Source organism: Notothenia rossii, assembly GCF_949606895.1.
Source record: "Notothenia rossii genome assembly, chromosome: 2".
In the NCBI taxonomy this organism is placed as follows: domain Eukaryota; kingdom Metazoa; phylum Chordata; class Actinopteri; order Perciformes; family Nototheniidae; genus Notothenia; species Notothenia rossii.
The window spans coordinates 33054923-33076488 of record NC_136904.1 but is presented as its reverse complement, the minus strand read 5'-3'; the positions used below and the strand labels follow the sequence as shown (position 1 = coordinate 33076488).

The 21566-nt window shown below is 39.4% G+C and overlaps 1 protein-coding gene across 3 annotated transcripts in view; it reads left to right on the top strand.

The window, feature by feature from the left end:
• map1aa (microtubule-associated protein 1Aa) overlaps positions 1–21566 on the top strand; it is a gene marked incomplete at its 5' end in the record, with an annotated part of 57010 nt that overhangs the window by 18075 nt on the left and 17369 nt on the right. The window contains one exon of one of the 3 annotated variants that reach the window (XM_079663457.1): positions 8695–8881. The exons of the other annotated variants lie outside the window; for them this stretch is intronic. Coding sequence (XP_079519583.1) covers positions 8710–8881 — 172 coding nt within the window. Of the gene's footprint in view, positions 1–8694; positions 8882–21566 lie in introns of those variants that run through there. 3 annotated transcript variants of the gene reach the window in all.

Here is a 21566-nt window from a genome sequence, read left to right as displayed (position 1 = left end):
AAATCACTGGCATTTTCTAGTGGGTATACGGCGTATACCAGCGTATCACGTAGACTACACCACTGCAGCCACCACAGCGTTACCTAATGCAACTCCACACTAAGTCTTACGGTGCCGTTTACCGGAGGGGAGAGAGAGAGAGAGATGTAATACGGTTTTCTGATAAAGCTGCGGAGAGTATGTGCTGCAGGGAGGTGGATGCACAACGCACCCAGGAACGAACGCTAGCTCCGATCCTTTTCCCGTGAGGGAAACTGTGGACTCGATGTCCTGACAGGCTGGTATTTGTGCAGCCTGCACAAACACAATACTGCACCATGATTACAAATGGTGAAATACAATGTAAAACTACCGAAAAATACCAGCTCACTAAAACACAACCGCTCAACTCAACTATTAACTATACCCGCGGTCAGAGAGCGGAGATGTTTACCCTTTGTGATGTCATATGACGCGTTTGAAATATAACCTTAAAAAAAAGTTGTTTTAAGAGCAGAGCTCAAAATTGCTCCTTTCCCTCTGAATTCCTGCCCTTATGTCTCGTACAACAAATCAAATCCTACATTCACTTTTTTAATTGTAATTTTCAAGCAAGTTTAAGCATAAATGTAGAAAAAAAAAAACCCTGCGAGATGCTCTTTAAGAGCTAAATTAAACAAAGTGATATACTGTCACTCAGAGGTCGAAGAAGAATCCGGACCTTTTCTTAAGTAAAAGTATTCATACCACACTGTAAGAATACTTTATTACAAGTGAAGGTCTGGTAATGAAAATGTTACTTAAGTAAAAGTATAATTAGCTAAATGCTGTTTAAATGCTGAGTATTACACGTAAAAAGTACCCTGGAGTAAAAAATCCAATATTAACAAACAAAAACGTAATAGCTCAAGGATTTCTAAAAATATTTTAAAAATATTTAAATAAAAAAACAGAACCTTATACTTTATAAACTCTATATTGGATAGTGAAGCACAAAATACAACATTTCCCTTTGATTTGTAATGGAGTATAAAGTGCAACGAAAAGAAAATTCTCACGTACCTCAACATTCCACGACTGCTTATGCAAAAATGTGGACTTTGAGTCTTGAGGTTATTAAGTTCAACAAAGATTTTTGAAAAACAACAGAAGCGTATTTCAACTTTGATGTGTTACTTAAAATGGACCTATCATGCTATATTTGAATAATATTGTGTAGGACTATACCTATTTTGTTTGTTTTTTTCAAAATAAATACCAAACAGATCATGCATTTTAGCCATTCCTCATTTCGCTCAATTTAACACTGTCTTTTCATGGGCTGATTCTGTGAGAAAAGCACCATCTACAGGCCTGGCATATGTACTACAGCGTCTCCAGGGCTTTCGAACGACAATGTCCGTGGCTGTCTCCTCCTGATTGGTGGAGTTGGCCCAATAGCCATAGCGCCACTTTTGTGACGTCATAGAAGTGTTCAAATCTGGATCTGCAGCACGTCTTTTTGTCCGTTCGGGTCTTGGAAGACCGGAAGCTGTGGGGTTCATAAAAACATGTTCTTACTCAATGTCAAGCCGCGATTATTGTTTTTATTTAAATCGTATAATGTCGGACTTTTTTTGTCGTCTGTGAGGAAAATAAATGGGGCTCAGAGCCTCAGAATACTGAAATCTGTATTTTTTTCCTTCTAATTTGTTATTCTTTTCTAAATAACACACTGTTATTTACTCACCAATAACACACAATTATCCTTGTTTTTATTTATTTTTTAATTCCATATTCTCGGGCTTTTTTGGCGTCCGTCAGGAACTGAATTTCAAAATAAAAATAACCGGAAACAGACGTAGCATCATTGCGATACACAGCCATTGAACTGATTGCCCAAGATCCTACTTATCAAAATGAAGATACAAAATTACTTGCAAATTCAAGTAACACATTAAATAAAAGGAGAGATCTTTAGTTAAAGAAAATTGTTAGTAATTTCTTGTATAATTTAAGCACATAATCATAGTATTATTTACTATAGCAAATAATCCGTTTTTTATCAGTGTGGCTGATAACTGGTGATAACTGAGTGAGTCTTAATAATGCCCCAGATTTCTTAAATACACTTTATGCAGTTATTGTCATAAATACATAAGAAGAAGAGATACTACTGTATCTTTCTAAAGTAAAACCAAATAAATAGCGGTATGTTATAAAAAAAGACCAAATAAAACAATCAACTTTTTTGTCAAAAACTCGTCGTGACTTGTGACTGATCAGTTGTTGCTTTTGCATCCTGCGCAAGCATACTTTGCTGTCAATGTCCTTTGTGTTGGTACACAAGTTTCAACACACCACTAACAATAAAAACTGCCATACAGACAAGTATTTACTGAATTTGAAGTAACGGCTGAAAGTCGTAACACTCCTCTGCATCCTGATATGGTCACCCTAAAATATTGACCTCTTTTCTTGTCAATTACAAACTCTCCAAGGCCTCTGTTAGGCTTCCTGATGACGCTCACAGATTCCCTGAGGAGCCGTCCAGTAAGAGCTTTCTCTCGTGACGGTTGCATCATGATGAAACGGATACAGTATGAGCTATAGGTAATCAGTGCACCCGTCACTTTTCGTCCATTAGTTTCTTCGTCCCCAGCATCCCCACTTGCTAACAGCAGACCGCTTCCCGATTGACTGATGAGGCTCAGGGACAGAGTGGCAACATGACCGATCACGTTTCATCCCCGGAGAGGAGAAGGAGTGTGGCAGTAATGGTGTCCATGAATGCAGCCGTCGCCCACACGGTTCAATTAATAAAGACTCAGTGGACCTGCACTTCAGACTGATGGCTGGTAAACAAAACCTGGTGGCATCTGGAAGCCCTCAGGGGAAATGTAGTGGGCAGTAAAGCTTAGTGACAATAATTAAATATTATTGTTTATTTTCTTTCGCTGTAATACTGTCAAGTCCTTCAGGGTTTTGGCCTGTATCAGTGATTTAGCCTGACTTGAGAGGCTGGACGGCAACAGACGACGCTTGGACAACTCGAATTTTGTTCTTTTTGTCTTTCTTTATTTAAGACAGCTCCAGGAATTAATCAGGTTGAAAACCTTCAAAACACAAAAGGACAAACAAATGTTAGCTTATATGCTACACAAATTACAAACATTTTGCAGGCCTCACTGCATTCTCAATAATAACACAAACCATGTTTTAATTAAAACGATAAATTGTTATTTTAAAACCACATCATTAACTTAAATGAATTAATCAGAGTGTTTATCTCTAAACTGGAAAAAAGCACCAGAGAAAACCTCATCTGAACACCTGCGCTGTCTAAATTACACAGCAAACAACTGAGTACAGGCAGACCGCGCTGCGTAAAAAGCAGACGATTGCGCAATAGCACTCTCGCAACAACAACAGATCAAGTACATAAACACAGAACACAATAAACCCCGGGGAAACATACAAACGGCGTCTCCGGAGCCTCACACACACTGTCGCCTGGTTCTCCCTCAGTGGCTTTGAGAACAAGAGACCGGCCATCACAAACTACGCCCCTTTTGTTGCCGTGTTTACCGGAAGCGGCATTCATATTTGTTCAATACAGCTCACTTATGAAAGGTAGCCTTGGTCCAAAATAAAACGAATACCCTCTCTTGGTATTGAACAATACTACAATAATAATAATAATACTCTAAACGAAAACACATACATTTTTTATCAGTCCGTTTTTCATAGATATTATTACATGACTTTCGTCTCGACAAATACTATTAAGAGATGATTACAGTCCAACAATGTTTACTGCATTGGAGAGCAGTTTGATTATTTCTGTGAATGTCTGATAGATAGCGATATTGGGAACATAACTTATTTTGATATTGATTCCAGTCATAAGCCCTAGTTATTGAAGTTATTGTGTTTTTAATCAACGATTATTCATTCATTAAAATCTCAATTTCTTTAATAAAATGGGGGAAAGGCCCAAATGTCAATTTGGACCAATCAGCGGGGGCTTAATGTAACGGCTCCGTGGACGACGTAACGGAACAGCTCCACGGATTGGTCCATTTAGTTCCGGGTACGTGCTTACGTAATCTCGTACCCGGAAGAATCAAATGGATGATGACGTTCCACCAACGAGGCGTTTTGGGGAGGTATTTTCTGTGTTAGAGTTTTACTCCCTACAGGGTGCACTTTGAGGGTTTTGACTCTGCAGACCGTTGACATACATAAAAACCTTCATAACACACAAGGGGATGGGTAATAACCGGAAAAGCATGACATGTGACCTTTAAGACTCATTCTCCGGGAACCATGAATATTTGTGCAGTCTGGACCAAAGTGACGGACTGACAGACGTTGCATTCCCTAGCCTAGAGCAATGCTACTAGTATTGCCAAACAACGTAGAAAATTCATTTATTCATGACAGTAGCTTATGAATAAAGGGAGTGGTGAAACACAGTACCTGATTTCCCCACAACGGCACACCCGAAGGCTGAGTGGTCATGGACATACTGTAAGTTTGAAGCAGAGACAGATATGAGTGATGGCTGCAACAAATAAAAGGCTGTCAGGGAGCTATACAGCAAAATTAAAGACCTTCACACACACACACACACACACACACACACACACACACACACACACACACACACACACACACACACACACACACACACACACACACACACACACACACACACACACACACACACACACACACACACACACACACACACACACACACACACACACACACACACAATACCCACTGCTACTGTATATTCTCCTCACGTGCACATAGACATGCTGGCAGGGAGACAAAGAGTGGGCGGTAATATAATGTTGTTGCAGTGTCAGCAAGTGTGAAGTTGCTGTGTCTCGATACATACTACATTATTAATTTACAACTCAGGTAGTGTTATTTTTGTGATTTCTATACTATATTCTATATACGTTTTTCTCTTTGTCGTGGATTTCAGTAACAATGCTTTACCGACTGAAACGCTGATCAGGAGTTTCTCTCACACCCTGCACATGCTTATCTTACATTGATCTGTATCTCCATTGATTTGTGCCTGAGAAGGGCTCAAATATACAGCCAGTCACAGAACTGTGTTTAGAAAAGAAATACAGGCAAATCACACCAACACAAACTGATGTGGCTCAGATAAATAAGCTGGAGTGCAATCCGTGTCTTTGTCAGTTTTCAAATTAGCTGTTAAAATGTAAATGGCTTAAACATTTCTAACGTTTGTTCTGGGTGCTGGTTAGGCGGACGTGTGATGATTAATAATTCAACAGCCGTTATTGATCAGCGCCTGGGCTTCTCTGCAGTCAGATCCGTATATCAAGTAGGAGGGTCCGCTGCTCTAGAGCCTTTCATCTTGACCTGACAATACACATCCTCATACCAACAAACATGTGAAAAGATGCGGAAAACTGTAATGTGAGCTGTATTGTGAAAGAAGAGAGTGTGTTTGTGAGGTCCTTGGACCTGAGGACAAATACACTGAGTTAGTTACAAGTTCATTAGGTACTTCTCTAGAATCTACTGCAATCAGAGCAGTGCAGTTCAGACACATATTTAGGGTTTGAGCAACTTTTAAATGGAACTGGAAACAGGTCAAAATGTAATCTTACAAACTCTTTATTTTAGATGTACTGATAGGATTTTATATTTGCAGAAAGTAATCTAAATCAGTTTGGATGAATGGGGGAATAATGATTAAAGGCCGGTATGGTGTTATGACCACTACTCGCGATACATTTAAATGTTTTTTACAAGAAGATCCTGTTTCCATTCAATTATCCACACTCCCTGTTTCACTATTCAGCTGATTGACACTTGATGGCAATAAGGTGCAAAAAACCTTTAAGAAGATTGCAAGCTAGGAAACATGAATGCCCATGATTCACAACTTAAAATCTACCTTAACAGGTCTGAGGAGGACTTAAAAGTAAATCAACACCTTTGCACAGGCTACCTTTAAAGTGTAAACAGGTGCAGTCATGCTAGCAGCTCTGTTATGCTGTACTTAGGCATACTCTGCTTTGAGCGAAATGTTAAATGCTAAAGCTAAAGATAAAAGATAAAGTCTATGCTCAACAGAACATGCAAATAAATAAGCAGGTGTAATGATAACAATGTTGGGATGCTAGACAACATTTTGTGGCAATCCACTTATATTTACAGTATAGACGATAGTGGTGGACTGACTGACATTACCACCCACAAACTGCTGGCATTACGACAATTGAAGCTTCTTTTGAAGCAGTTTTTAGAACATTTGCAAACATTAAGAAGACTTGTAAGAGAGGGTGTATCTTGTCACTGATTGACCCAAGGAAAGCCTTAATCATAAATGTGTGTGACATTAGTAAATACTAGTATTTACATGTCTCTTATCTTCGTTATAAACCCAAACTTGCTCACACATTTTAACAGCTCAGGTTTGGTAAATTAGAGCTGCAACCTTCTACAGTATATAAAGTGCTTGTGTCAAAGAGAATGTGCTCAAGTGTGAAGCACCATGGTGGAAGTACTGCACAATCTTTTCAGAAATACGTGACCTTGACCAGTGTGTTTCTTTGTGTGTGTGTGTGTGTGTGTGTGTGTGTGTGTGTGTGTGTGTGTGTGTGTGTGTGTGTGTGTGTGTGTGTGTGTGTGTGTGTGTGTGTGTGTGTATGCATACTTCAATGTGTGAGAGAACTGAGAGTGATGTAAGGGGTGGAGGAGGGAGGAGAGGTGGGCAGGAATACATGAGACATTCAGGGGAGAGAAAAAGAGCATGTCTGGAGAAAAGGGTGCGGCAGGCCGGGCACCGAGCTGCATGGCTAACAGCTGTCTGACATTTAGAGGAGACTGCCGGTCATCTGAGATGATGCTGCATCAGTGCTGCTTCATCAGGGTTGATATGATAGATTTGAGTTTCACTAAGAGGCTTTTTAAAGAGGCGGATAAAATGCGACGCTCTTTTTAAATGGCTTTTTACAATCAGACCTGAAGGGTGAAACCTTTTTGAGCAATCTTAAAGTCTATTAAATGACAGTTAGAGCTATTTCTGTATCAAAGGAAATCATTGTCTATGTGATCCCAAAAAAACAAGTTATTTAAGAGACAAAATGATAAATGTCTAGACTATTTCTGACAGGGAGGGTAACATTGAACAATGAAACACTGACACCAACCTCTATGAATTAGCATCAGTCTCTCTGTTAGTGAAATGTTATGATTCATGGTTTATAGTGGGTCAGGTTGGCAAAGCTAACGGTCTATTTTAGTTTGTGTCTGTCCTGCCCAGCAGCTAATGTTTGACTCACAGCTGTTTGAAAAGCCCCGTTCCCAGAACAGACAACTTCCCACTCAACAAAAATATCTGGCTTTAGTGGTCCAGATATGCTAGCACAGCATCCACCTCCATAGTCCTGAAGTGGTTGGTTCTTCTACCCCTGTAGTCAAAAGGCAATGGATAATTACAGCTTTACAGCCACATGCTATTGTGTGTCTATTTATGATATCAAAATAATGGTTGAAGGCCATCCACACTCTGAGAATATAAAGTACACCTTTTTACCTTTAGGGGTACAATGGCTCATCACTGGGACAGTACCCTCAAAGGTACAGCTTTTGTACCCTTTACCATTGGTACAAGTTTGTACTCTTTCATTTGTACCATTTCATCAGCAGTCTTGTACATCTGGTAACAATTGTGTACCTTAATTTCATAGGTACACAATAGGTCTTTTTAAAAAGGTACACCATTTCTACATTTACGCTTAAAATAAAAAACACATAATGAAACTTTGGAGATTTTACAAGGGTTAAATAGTTTTCAGTTTTCAGAGAGTTGATTTTTTGAGAGTTATAAGAGGCCAAGGGTTGATGTAATTGGTAATAATTTAAACTGATATTTTTGAAACATTACATATTTGACGGCAAATGCATCAGTCTGACTTATTCGAGTATATTTTAGACTTAGCTTTTATAAATCTGACTGATTTTTTAAGCAAAGAAGTAGCAAATATAAATAACAGAAGGCTTCACTCTGAAACAAGAAAGAAAAACATTGACGCCACAGTTTGTTCTTGCACATGACATTTCAGTAGTGGTCAAACATTTAACAATTCAGGCAGCGCGCAAGGCCAAGTCTTTCGTTGCAGCTGCTACTGGGTGATTATTAGTTCTTGTTTAGCATACCTGGTTATCTGATTTACATTTTGATAAGACCGCACAACTAATGTTCCCTAGCAAGCTAATGATCAAATTCACACCGGTATTTAAAGCCGGTGCATTGCACTTTAGGCATTAGGGAAGAAGGGTGTATACATTAACCTAAAATATAGGTACAATGTAATGCAATTTCAGGCTGTGAATTATATATTGTTCCCACAGATCAGTAAATCATGACTTGACCACTTCCTGTTGACAGAACCATTTTACTTCTGGCAGTTTGCAGGGGGGTTTGAAACTCCAATGAGAAATTAGAATTGTGGAATCAAAATATGAAAAATCCAAGTTAACAACAAACACATCTAAAGACTTATTTTTTTGTTCCATGCTGTTCATTCAGTGAGGGGTGTGTTAGGGGTCTCATGCCCTTACTATTTCTCAAATTCAGGCTACGGCCCTGTTTCAAACATATTAATAGATTTATCCCTCAAATATGAATTCTTCATGTTATCTTGAAGAGAAGTTTTAAAAAAGACGAGAGCTCTTTTCTGATTCATGTGAATGCTGCTCGATCCCATATCGGAAACGGTAGTGTACGAGGGGCTCCTGAATGCAGCACGGCTAGCACAGTGTAGGTGTGGAGCTGCAGGCCGACCCTGCTTCATCCTCATCCGCAGCAGCAGCAGCAACAGCACTGCCCCTCCCTCTGCTCCATCCACACCACTGACGGACGGTAAGACACACACTTTATTCCCGCGTTAGACAGCCTGACATCCCGCAGACGAGGCGGTGGATGTGCGCCTCTTTTCGACCGGAAGTTGATGTTGTAGGAATGTTAGAGACGGGCGGCGATAGACTGGAGAATGTTCTGGAGAGGCTGCTTGTTTTATAACACCGCATCGTTAATCTGGAGCGCAATGCACTGGAAGAGGAATGCATGCATTTTTTTATATTGACGTTAACTATGTGAGGAATCGTGTTAGGATTGGTGTTTGCTGTGATCGTGTATTAACTAGCCTTCATATGATGTGAGTAACATGATGATTAAGAATCTAATTTCATATCGTTTGCATGTCCTGTTAACGAAGAGCCTACTTTTTTAAATGTGCTCCTAAAATGCTCCAATAGTAGCTTATATAGACATGCTATGGGGCATTTATGTAATTATGTCACACACTGTACTTTCTGGTATGCTGTTGAGGCAATTGCCAGGATTTTAGGAGGTCATGAGTTCTGATTGCTCCCAGCACAATCTCACATGATTTAGCCACCAGAAAAGATAAATGATACCCTCTTTTCTATTTATATCTTAAACTATATTTCCTGTAAATGGGATTTTTCTATTTATTGAGTTAAATGATTGTTTAAAGCGTTTGTCACAATGCCAGGGATGTAATTTTACGAAATCCCTTGTTTTTTTACTAATTTCAAATGATCGAGTCAATCCGGCAATTGTAGGAAGAATGTCAACTCCTCTTTAGGTTGTTAAATCCCCCCAAAAATAAAAAAAATATAGAGGCCATGTCACTCTAAGCCACAGCTCTTTCTGGCATTGCTTAATTATCTTCTTTTCACAAAGGATGATAATGCAGGATACCGTTTGGAGCTAAGGTAGGCCTTTAGCTTCTTGACTCCTGCCCACGCTTTAACCCACAGTGTATGTTCAGTTGTCAGCTGCCCTCAATTCAGTCAAGTAAATTGGGCTGACCTGATTTTTTAGATGGGGACAAAAGCATCTTCTGACCTGAAGGCAACAGCTGAGCCTCGCTGACTGTGGGGCTAAGCCTGTGGTCGGGACGCAGCAGCTGGTCGGTTCATCTGCAACCTGTGTAGGGTTGTGCTGGATTACACTTCACTCTCTGAATAACCCTTAATTTATGCAACAGGCTAGACAAAAAAAAGTCTAAAAATAGAAAAGCACACCGACGACTTGCAGACGTTTCAGTTAGTGGCACGCAAGGCAGAAAGCGTTATTTCTTTGGTGTTTTATGTACAAAATGGACATGTAAGGTTTCCCTGAGGTGGCTTGTAGAAATACATACGTTATTGTTGATTCACGAATGGTCAACCTATTTATATTATTTAAATGCAATACCTTTGGACTGTTGCTGCAGCTAACAATTTTTTGTCGATCAATAGGTCCATAAGATGTCATTAAATTGTGAAAAGTGCCAATCCCAGTAATACAGTATTTACACACCCAAGGCGACAGCTTCAGGAGAGATGAAACATTTTATTGATTAATCAACTAGTCGTTTTACAAAAGAATAACAAATAACCCTTTATTAATTGCTGAAAACATATTGAAGGCATCTTTAGTTTTTAAACAGGTAACGGCCTTTGGTGGGGCCTTATGGGGAAAATAGCACAATATATTTGATTAAATACCTCAAAAGCCTTATTGCAACAATATTGCAGGGTTGGCTTTTTGTACTCTCTCAAAATATGAACACATTGAGATTTTTTGATGAAATAAGTGGGAAAATATTAGAACCGATGGAACAGTCTTGTAAATTAAACACATTACATTACTTTACTGTAAAGCAGCTTTTAACAACAGGAAAAGATGACAACTATTTAGGGCTCCTCCTACACATTTCCTTTTTATTGATGAATTAAAATACATGACATTTTATATAAAATATCAGCAACTAGTGAAAAGCGGCTTAAATATTCAGACCATGAATCCAACACCCACATTTAGATTATCATTGCATAATATATGCTCACATTAGAGAAACTCGAACAGAATGGTCCAAAATCATGGCGGTTGATTGGCCGATCGTCTTCATACTTCTATTGGTTGGTACAAAAACGATTTATTTGAAGATGAAGATTTTATCAATTTAACAATTAGTTTGCAAATAAAAACATGTCAATATTGGTTAGCTGCAGCCCTACTCCTGTTGTAATACATACACCAGTTTACCCAACTGGTGGTTTATCATCACTACTGGAAGCTGTCTTTGAAATGTCCTTGAGTCGGCGTCCTCTCTCAGTGACTGAACATGTGGACACACAGGCTGAGCAGAGCAGCTCGGGTCATCTGCAACAGTGCTTCTGAAGGACCGTGTTTCATAATGTCTAACTGAATGCACTTTATTATTAGATTCTCCTTTAGAAACTCCCCCACCACCTCCCGCCACACACACCACCCTGTAGTGAGTGTGCTCTGTGAACTCCCATAATGCCTCAGGGCGGGTAAAGGCAGAGTGCTGAGCTCAGCAGGATAAGCAGGGTGGAGCGCGGAGGACACGGATGCCCAGCAACAAGGATAGGTTTATGCTGCTACAGTGGAGGAGTGGTCCCCTGCTGAATGGGGTTATATTCACTCCATCGGTGGATTGATATCAAATCAGAAAAGAGCTGCTAATACCTGAGAGAGAAGACTTTCCATCATTTAACACTGATGTATTGGAAGTCTATCCCTTATTTCTGTTCTTGCAGAGCATAACTGTATTTCTATAGCTTTAACATCCAACTACACACAACGAAATCTGTATAATCTTTACATCTTGTACTAAATGGGTCAGTACGCTTGAAATAAATTGCTCTTCTTTTTGGTAAAGAGTGTCTGAATATTCATTATAAAAATAATATTGATTCTAATTCGCATCCCAATGCGGACATGGACGATTCTGCATCTCTGCAGTAGGGCTGAACGATGAATCGATTTTAAATCGAAATCGCGATTCGAAATTATGCGATTATAAATCGCAAAGCCGGCGATTTTTTTTTACATTTTTTTTTTCTTCTTGTGTGTCAGTCATCCACACCAATCAGAAGTGCTGTGCTCCACATGTACCAGCCATTGTTAACCAATCTGAAGTGGCCCATGATAGAAGGTGATAAACAGATTGATCCAAGTATTTTTGAAAGTGCCTGCCCTTTCCAAATGGCTTCCAATGGAGCTTTCCTAGATGGTTTGGTGAAAGAAACCATCTGAGTCAGGTTAGTAATGCTCCATCACATGTTTTATATTACAGGGTGAATCTTAAACTGAAGCTTGACTTTAAAGCAGGGGTGGGGAACAATTTTCCTCTCAAGGGCCATTTCAATTTTTTCAACATCTTCCAAGGGCCGTACAAATTATTGACCTGCCGTACAAATTATTGACCTGCTTAAAAATACAAAAATCACAGCCCATTAATTTCACCTTTCTTTCATGCTTTGCAAAGAAAAGCAACCTCTTAATCCAGATATCTTGCCATGACTCGCGCATGCATGCACGCACGTGCATGCATGCATGCGCGAGTCATGGTTGTGGCATGACCACCAAAACCGAAAGATACGGACACAACATGTGTGCAATTTAGTTTCCTATCCATGTGAACATGTTTTAAGTGGGGGGGGGACCTAACCTCCTCTAGGGGGGTCCGGGGGCATGCTCCCCTGGGAAGATTTTAAATCTTGAAGTTAAAAGCATCAATCTGGTGCACTTTGAGAGCAACATTAGGAGATCTATGGATACATCTCTCATCCATATGAAACAGAACTGTAAGCAGATTTATTTTTTATTTATGGATATTTTACAAATCACTCCCCTTTCAAACTGTATTCTTGTTTATTAATAACAACTTTTTTTATTGTCATATAGTATTTTATATAGTAGTTTACTTTATTCTCTTGTTTTTTTATAACTATAATGATCATATAAAGATGTGCCTTTACCTCACTGGTTGTAGAAAAAGCTTCTTATATTTGTTAGCATAGCTAGCTAACCAGATGCTAATAACAACAAAGATTTGTTGATTGATTGTATGATCAGTATGACAAATGAACAGATCGCCACTGGGCTTACAACTAAGACACAGCCACGCAAAAACTGCAGCATGTGTACAGCTCCTTATCTGAAGTGGCGGAGCGACGTTCTGGTGCTCTCCGTCAGAAATGCACCCCTGTCAGACGAGACATATACCACGTGATGACACGTTAGGCTCGTGTTGTGTTCAAGGTCCCTGACATATATGGCCAAGGCCAGGAAAAATAGGCACTCGCTTGTTTAATTATTTTGCCGTCTAGCTTTCTTTAATTTTTTTCTTTTTTGCGTGCGTTTATAAATTATCTCGACGGGCTGTACCAAATGGTCTCGCGGGGGGCCGGAGGTTCCCCACCCCTGCTTTAAAGCAACCCAACAGAAGTTTCAAGTAAGTTTATTTCTTTCACTCGTAGCTCGGGCTGCGGGGGTGCTAGAGACGGGAGCATGTTGATGCGACCTTCCTAGCCGGAGATATGGCCGCATTTTAAAATAAACTTCCGTTGGGTCGCTTAAAAACAAATATCGCAAATCGAATCGCAATCGCAATATTTGTCATAAAAATCGCAATTAGATTTTTTCCCAAAATCGTGCAGCCCTACTCTGCAGTGACAAAGTGTAATGAGACCTACATTCAAAATCAAATTAATTTATAGTTTCTAACATTTTTACGTTATATATTTTCACATAAGTGATAGCCTAGAAAAAGTAGATTTTGGAGAAAAGGTTTTAGATTGTATCAGAATCAGAATACCTTTATTAGTCCCACAGAGGGGACATTTACATTGTTACAGCCACAGACAGCTTAATGTTGCATAATGTTACATGCATTAAAAAGTACTAAGTAAAAAAAAGAAAAAGTTATGATATAATGAATATAATACAAAATAAAAAGTTCTGCAATCCTGTAACAGTTCTTAGGATTTAGCAGCCAGGTATATATTGCACAGTTATTAACGGAATATATATATATTGCACATAGTTGGATGGTATTTAACAGCAAGGGGTGTTATAGTCTGTGTTGTTGTGAGTGTGTGTGGGGGGGGTCTACTAGGGGCTGTGCTGGTTGTAAAGTCTGACCGCTGCAGGAAGGAAGGACCTGCGGTATCTCTCCGTGAGACAGCGGGGGTGCAGCAGCCTGTCGCTGAAGGAGCTGCACAGTGAGGACAGGGTGTCCTGGAGGGGGTGGGACACATTGTCCAGCAGGGAGGACAGCTTGGCTGCCATTCTCCTGTCTCCCACCACCTCCACAGTGTCCAGAGGACTCCCCAGGACAGAGCTGGCCTCCCTTACCAGTCTGTTCCGTCTCTTCCTGTCAGCAGCCGAGATGCTGCTGCCCCAGCAGGCCACACCATAGAAAATGGCTGATACCACAACAGAGTCATAAAATGCCTTATAGTTAATTTCCTGTAGCAACAGTTGCATTAATTGATGAAAGAAGTGGTAATGTTCGGAAATATGGAAAATTGGATGTTATATCTCGAGATGCTTCGAGAATCGTTATCGAATCATGTCCTAAAGCCAGTGAAGACTCACTCCGCTGTTACTGTATATACAGCATGTTGGTGATAGGCTTGTAAACCAGTTGCTTATAAAGACCAACATGTTTTTTAGTTTGGTCATCATGGGATTTAGGAACAATAAGATGAGTATAGAGAAACACCAGCTCTTGCTGTAAGAAGCTGCATATAGCCCGGCAACTAACAGTAAATATGTGTAATGATATTTAACATTCAGTGTTGGCGGTGCTAATTGATTTTTGCTGCCGCTAATAAAATCAGTTTCTTGGTTACCTGAGGCAAGGTTTATTTTTGCAGCAATTGATAGTGCAAGAAACAGCATAGCATATGGTGTCTCACTGGCCTGTATGCTCTTTATTACAGCAGATTTGGGGTGAAAGTAGCTTTCACAGAGACCAGCTCTGGGTTGTGCCTGCTGAGCTGTAATTACAGTCTGATCTGTATCTGTTCACACTGGAGCTGTATCCCCCCCCCCCACCACACACACTTTTTAATGGAGTGCACCCTTCTAACAAAACACGGCATTCAAACTCATTTAATGAGACATGTTTGTGTTGAAGTGGTTCTCTTCTAAATGGCCCTTCATTATTGTGAATACAGAATGAGAGCAGGGGCCCTACTAGGGATATTATCCGAACAAAGAGACATAGGTTAAACTTTGAATAAAATAGTTCATTCCAGTAGAGCGTTATTAAAGAATCACACAGGGTTGTCTCCATAAATTAAATTAGAGTACGTGCAATCCTCTTTACATATTAACTATTTTCATTTTCTTTGGTCAGTTTGGAACATTTAATAGGACAGAAATGAGCCTTGAACCCTAATGGCCATTACATGAATTCTACATGAGTAGTGTGTAATTATTCAGTCATTATTCAGGGTGTCCGCGGGATCTTAAAAAGTATTAAAAGTTGATAAATCAATTTAGCGAAAATTAAGGCTATTAAAAAGTATTAAGCGGCATTTTCCAAGCTATTACATTTTTTATCTTGTTTTCAATAAGTATATACATTGTCCAAAGAGGTTGTATTCTACAGTTTGCCTGAATGTAATCATTGCGTAGGTGTGTAGTGTGATTCTGTGTAGTTTATTTATGGCATTCCGTTGGATTTGACATCATCTGAACAGGACATCGCACGCTCACTGCTTGGTAGCGCGCGAAGGTCCATTTACGCCGGTTGTTAAACAACATCGTTATGGAGAAATGCAAGTCTGCGTCCAAATGGTTGGAAGATAAGGAGGAAGGACAATCAATACTGTGTATAGTCAATGTGAGGTAAAGTGTGTCGCCAATGTAAGTGGCGATGAGGTCTTAAAATGTACTAAATTTGACTTCAGGATTCCTGCATATACCCTGCTATTAGAAACTTCACAATATAATTGCTTTATGTATCCAAATTGATTCAAAATCCAAAAGTGAGTTAGCTAATAAATCATAGAACTCTAACAGGAAAAAATAAGCTCAGTGATTGGATTTGATTTACTGCAAATAAGTCTACTCAAAAATACTCACCATAGTATTAATTGTGTATTGATGGGAAAAACTGGTCCAAACCGCTGACTTCAACACATCAGATCAGGCATCTTTCACGGAAGTTGTGTTTTTCCTAGTCACTCAGCAAACAGAAATAGAACAAATGTTGAAAAAGACTAAAAAGAACACTTTCACACTTTGAGTAACTGACAAAAAAACACATTCTGTCAGTTATCTGATTACGGGACATGAAACATTAAGAACAATTAATATAGCTACCAACGACTGAGCTGTAGATGTCCACAAAGACCCTAAAAAGGCATTAGGTTTGTGCTGTTATACGAACATTAATTCAGAGAGAAGCTCCAATTTGTTTTAAAGGAGTTGCTCATTTATTGTGAGGATGATTCATAGGAGAGATCCATGTCTGTGTCAGAAATATCTGTCTGTCTGCTTGATTTCACTGAGCCCACATTTCTACCCTGATACATATATTAAAATACTCTGAAGGGATTACAGCAGCTTGTCTGAAGAAAACCAATCAACACGTAGACCAGTTATGACGTCTTTCGAGGAGTAAGTGCGAAACAGCGTGGAAATAATGATGTACATAAGATCTTCAGCAACACTACAACTACGCAACATCTTCCTATATCTATGAATATGTCCACCTACATTAGATGTGGTACAGTATGTCGTTTCACTTATTAAGCCTTTATGGTAATTTCCCTAAGGCTCACCCTGAGAGCTGCATCAGTGTCAATTAGGGTTGCCAGAAACTGACCATGATCAAAATCGATTATTCGGCAGCCCTGGCGAATAATAATCGATTATTCGACCGCCCCCGGGAGAAAAAAAAAAAAAACTCAGACAAAAGGAATTCCGTTGTTTGTTTCATTCAACTTCCTTTGGACTTGTAAGTTTGAAGCAGTTCCGCGAGGAGGAACTATTTTTACCTGCCGCTTTGTTCATCTTTAGTCGCACGTGTGAGGGAGAGGGGGGGTGGGGGCGGGGTCGGTGTGTAGCGTGCTGCAGCAGCAGTCTGCTCTGCACGCAGGCTTCCTCCAAGTTTACAGTAAAACAAACTGGTGGTGTGACCAATGGCCATTTACAATTATTAATACTATTATTAGCTTTAGTCTATATCTTGGTTGAAACTAAGCCAGAAAAAAACCATAAATAATAATAAACAAATATATAAATAAAATCGATTTTTAAAAATAATATTCGATTATGGAGACTGTAACGAATATTAGAATAATCGAATAATCACTGGCATCCCTAGTGTCAATACATCTGAGGGTGAAAGCAGCAGGTACAAATCACCTGCATGCCACAGTGATGTTCCTCTAAGGCAGGGGTCTGCAACCTTTTTGACCAAAAGAGCCATTTTGCTCCTTTTTCCAAAACATTTTTTTGTCTGGAGCCGCAAAACATATTCATAGCTTGATAGCTAACAAAGTTGTATTTATTGTTATATCAGACAAAAACTACAGTTTTTGTGCATTTATTAGGCTATTTATTACATTATATAAAACTGTTAACCTCTAATAAGAAACAAAGAACTCCTATAAGGAGAATTAAAAAGAAGACACAGGCCTACTTTAAAATAAATTAAACACAACACTTGGGGAGTCCTCTGCACATTTGAAGGAAAACAAATATTATTAAAATGGGCCCACTTTGAAATAAATAAAACATATATCTGCATCCTAAAAAGAGTTAAAGGTAGGGTAGGTAAGAATGGAGAAACCAGCTCGAGTGCGCTAGAATTTGAAAATACAACCGGAAAAAATATGCCTCTTCCTTCAGACTTCCTCACAGAGCCCCTCCTCCAACACACACGAACGCGCACATGATCAATGAGGGCACGAGATAAATGTGTGCACAGATGGAAGGCTGACAGGCTGACAGGCAGGTAGGTCATCCAGTTATTTTAGCCGGGCCGGCTCAGATGATTGGTCGTGCTTTTTACAGCACTACGGCTTCCAGAGATACATTTTTGTATGTATTTATTGTCAAAGCATTTAATATATTCATTGCTATCGGGATGTTAAGAGCATTCCATGGAATATAACAAAAAGTGTTTTCTGAAATAAATTACATACCCCATTGAATTATGACTGAAGATCGTCCGCTGTCTTCCTCTCCGTGTTGTTCCTCGATACGTAAAGGCTGCAGCACCTTTGACAACTTCTCTCTACATATCAAACATACCGGTAAACCAGCATCGTTTGCTGTGAATGCATATAACTCTGTCCACACAGAATTAAATCCTGTGTTCCTCCGGTACTTTTCTTTGATTTATCCATAGTTCGCTCATCGAGCCGGGGGTCAGGTTATTCACCCGCAGGAAAAGGCAATCGCGCGGGACCGTAGCAGGATGTGACGCATATTTTAGTTGACCTAATTAAAACCGTTTTGTTTTTTATTTATGTGTCACAGTATCACCTCAAAATACAAGATACGAAACATTTTCAACCATGCAACAAAATATAAATAGTCCTACAAATACTTTTATTTTATTTCCTTCTTATTTTTTATCTAAGCTCAAGGGAGCCAGAGCAGAGGGCTTAAAGGGCCGCATGCGGCCCGTGGGCCGCGGGTTGCCGTCCCCTGCTCTAAGGAAATGTACACTGCCTTTTTTTAATCCTTAACTCGGTTACTGTCGCTTGGAGTCATGATGTTTCATTTCACAGTAGCTTCAGCGCACTGAGCTAGTTTAAGTCTGATGGGTGAGGTGTTCATTGATGAACCAGGACAGTAAACATACATCATGTTACCCCATACGGTCTGTGGCCCCTAAGGCAAACCTTACTTCTGCTTCGGTAACACACAGTTGGTGTTTCCGATCTGGAAGCGATGAAGCATCACAAAACTGTAACATTGAACTTCTCTGTAAACCTCCAACAACACAGGCGTTGGTCCAGACCGGAATATCTCAACAGCTATTGGGTGGATTGCGACACATTTTGCAAGACATTTTTGTTTTCAAAAGGATTAAATCCCACTTGACATTACCTCTCTAGTGCTACCATGAGCTTGACATATGTGCCTTTAAGTGAGATGTCTTGAAAACTATTGGGGAGTTTGCTTTTATACAAAACTCATATCTCTCTAATACCTTTTAAGGCACATTATAGGTAATGCTTTGCTTGCTAATACTCTAAAGTCAGACGGTAAACATGACACCTGCTCAGCGTGTTAGCATTGCCGTTGTATGCGTATTAGCATGCAGACCACTACATTAATCTAAAGCACCTAGCATGGCTGTAGTGTCTTGTGTATATTAACATTGAATCAAGTACAGTAACTGCATGTCATGTAAAAACTAACAAAGACAAACCGTAAGAGATTTTTGATGAATTATACAGCTTAGCAGAAAGACAGAATTAGCATGTAGCTTGTGAGCAGATCAGTTGGTATCTTAAGAGACAGATGTGTTTCTCAGATGTTAGGGAGATTAAAATCCAAATAATTTGACAGAGATCAAGTGGTGAAAAACACAGGTCAAAATGTGTAGGTAGAAAACAGTTTGCTGACATGTTCACAATATCATCTTGACAGGGCCGTGGGAAGTAGGGGTGCTGAGGGTGCTGCAGCACCCCCTGGTGGAGGACAGGGGATCTGCACTTCCACAAGATTAAATGCAAATATAATTTTTAAAAAAACGAATTTTCAGCCTTGATGTAACAACATTCATAATTAAGTAAAGATAACACCCTTTTCACCCAAGTTACATTTTCCATTTGCCCCGTACGATGGGCGCTGTAAGTGATGAAAGTGGGGAATGTTGGCTTATCAGGCGCCCGCAGCTCACAGCCAAAGTGAGAGAGAGAGAGACAGATAGATAGATAGATAGATAGATAGATAGATAGATAGATAGATAGAGAGAGGGGGTGCACCGGTACCGGTGGGGATTGTTGTTAGCTTCTGCTGTGCTAACGGATATAAGAAGCTGTTTCTACAATAATGTGGAGGGAGAGTTCTGTCCTGTCAGACTGAGAGGCTCAGTGAGGTAAAGGACTCTGAGTGTTTAGATAGTTCACTTTAGTCTAAGTTATCTCGGTGGGTCTCAAACGTTTTGATCACAATTTATGTAAGCAAATATTTCAAAGGGACACCTTTATAATTATTAGGATAAATAAAAACAGGTTTGAAATCATTCCAATGTATACTATAGGACAGTAAACCAAAAAAATTGTTTAAAACTGGAGAGATTTAAAAATATGCATAAATTAATAAATGTTAACTGATAAAATAAGATATGAATGAACCACAAAAATAAAACAAGTTAGCCTACATTTATTTGTTATTGGCTTTGGTAGGTTATTGGTTATGTTCACATACAAACCAATCTTTTTCACATGGGTGTTTAGAGTTGTATCCCCTAGATCAGTCTCTAGTAATTGGGGGCTCAAAGTGCACCAGATTGAAGTATTTTACTTTAAAATGTTAAAAAAAATCTTCCCGGGGGGGCACCCCAGGACCCCCTCAGAGGATGTGAAGTCCACCCCCCAATTAAAACATGTTCATGCAATACTAAATACATTTGAAGCCTTTTTATATAAGCTGTCCACCATATCAATACGTTTCTCTTTTTGTAGTGTATTGGTCTTTTGTAGAGGTTTTTCATTGCCAGCTAAAATCTTGCCTAGGGCAGCAAATTGGTCAGAACTAGCCCTGGTGTCATCCCCACAGCACCCCCCATTTGAAACATGTTCCCACGGCTATGCATCTTGACTTGTGTGGATTATAAAGCTACTTCTGCTGCCACCAATTTTCCAAAAGATAACTTGGATATTGGAATCGAGTGTAGAATGCTAATCTGATAGTTAGCATGCATGCCAAATGACAGCTATTGGCCTACAAAATAACTGATTATCATTAAAGATATACATACTTTTAACAGTTGGTGACGCTGCATAAGGTCAGAGGGTTGCCAAAATCAGTAGCATCTTCATAAGGGAAACATGTTTATCGCAATCTATCCAATAGTTGTTAAGATACTATAGGCTACAACTAACTAATAATCCACAGAGCTATACGTTGGTAGCGTGGCTAAAGTGTGCATTTAAGCATTTATAGACAAAGTTTCTCCTAAATTATGTTTACAACCATCATTTTATAATAATCACTCGTTAGCAATAATTACAGTATGGCCAAAGAGTGCCAATTACCTAGCTCATTATATTCACATTCCCTGCTTTGACTAATAGCCCTCTGGATGAGTCAGACCAGTCATAAGGAGGCCATCTTACTGCTGTGTCATAAAAGGAAAGATATAATTGACCATGCTGCCACTCAATATAAAATAACTTATAATAAACCTGACGCCAGCTGGAAACCGGACAAGCAGCAACCTGCCGTAACACGGAAACAGCCCCTTAGTAGTTTGTTCTTGTGAGCTTCTGAGGACAAAAAATGTTTTAATAGCTTGACTCAATTTGTCTACAACAGGTGAGTTTTTGAAATCCTCCCTTACTTTTTATATAAGGTTAAAAGAGTTCTGTTGTGTAATATATTTATTTGAGATATCTTACAATATCAGACAGTACATTGTTAAAGGTAGGGTAGGTAAGAATGGAGAAACCAGCTCGAGTGCGCTAGAATTTGAAAGTACGCAGCCGAAAAAAATCTGCCCCTTCCTTCAGACTTCCTTACAGAG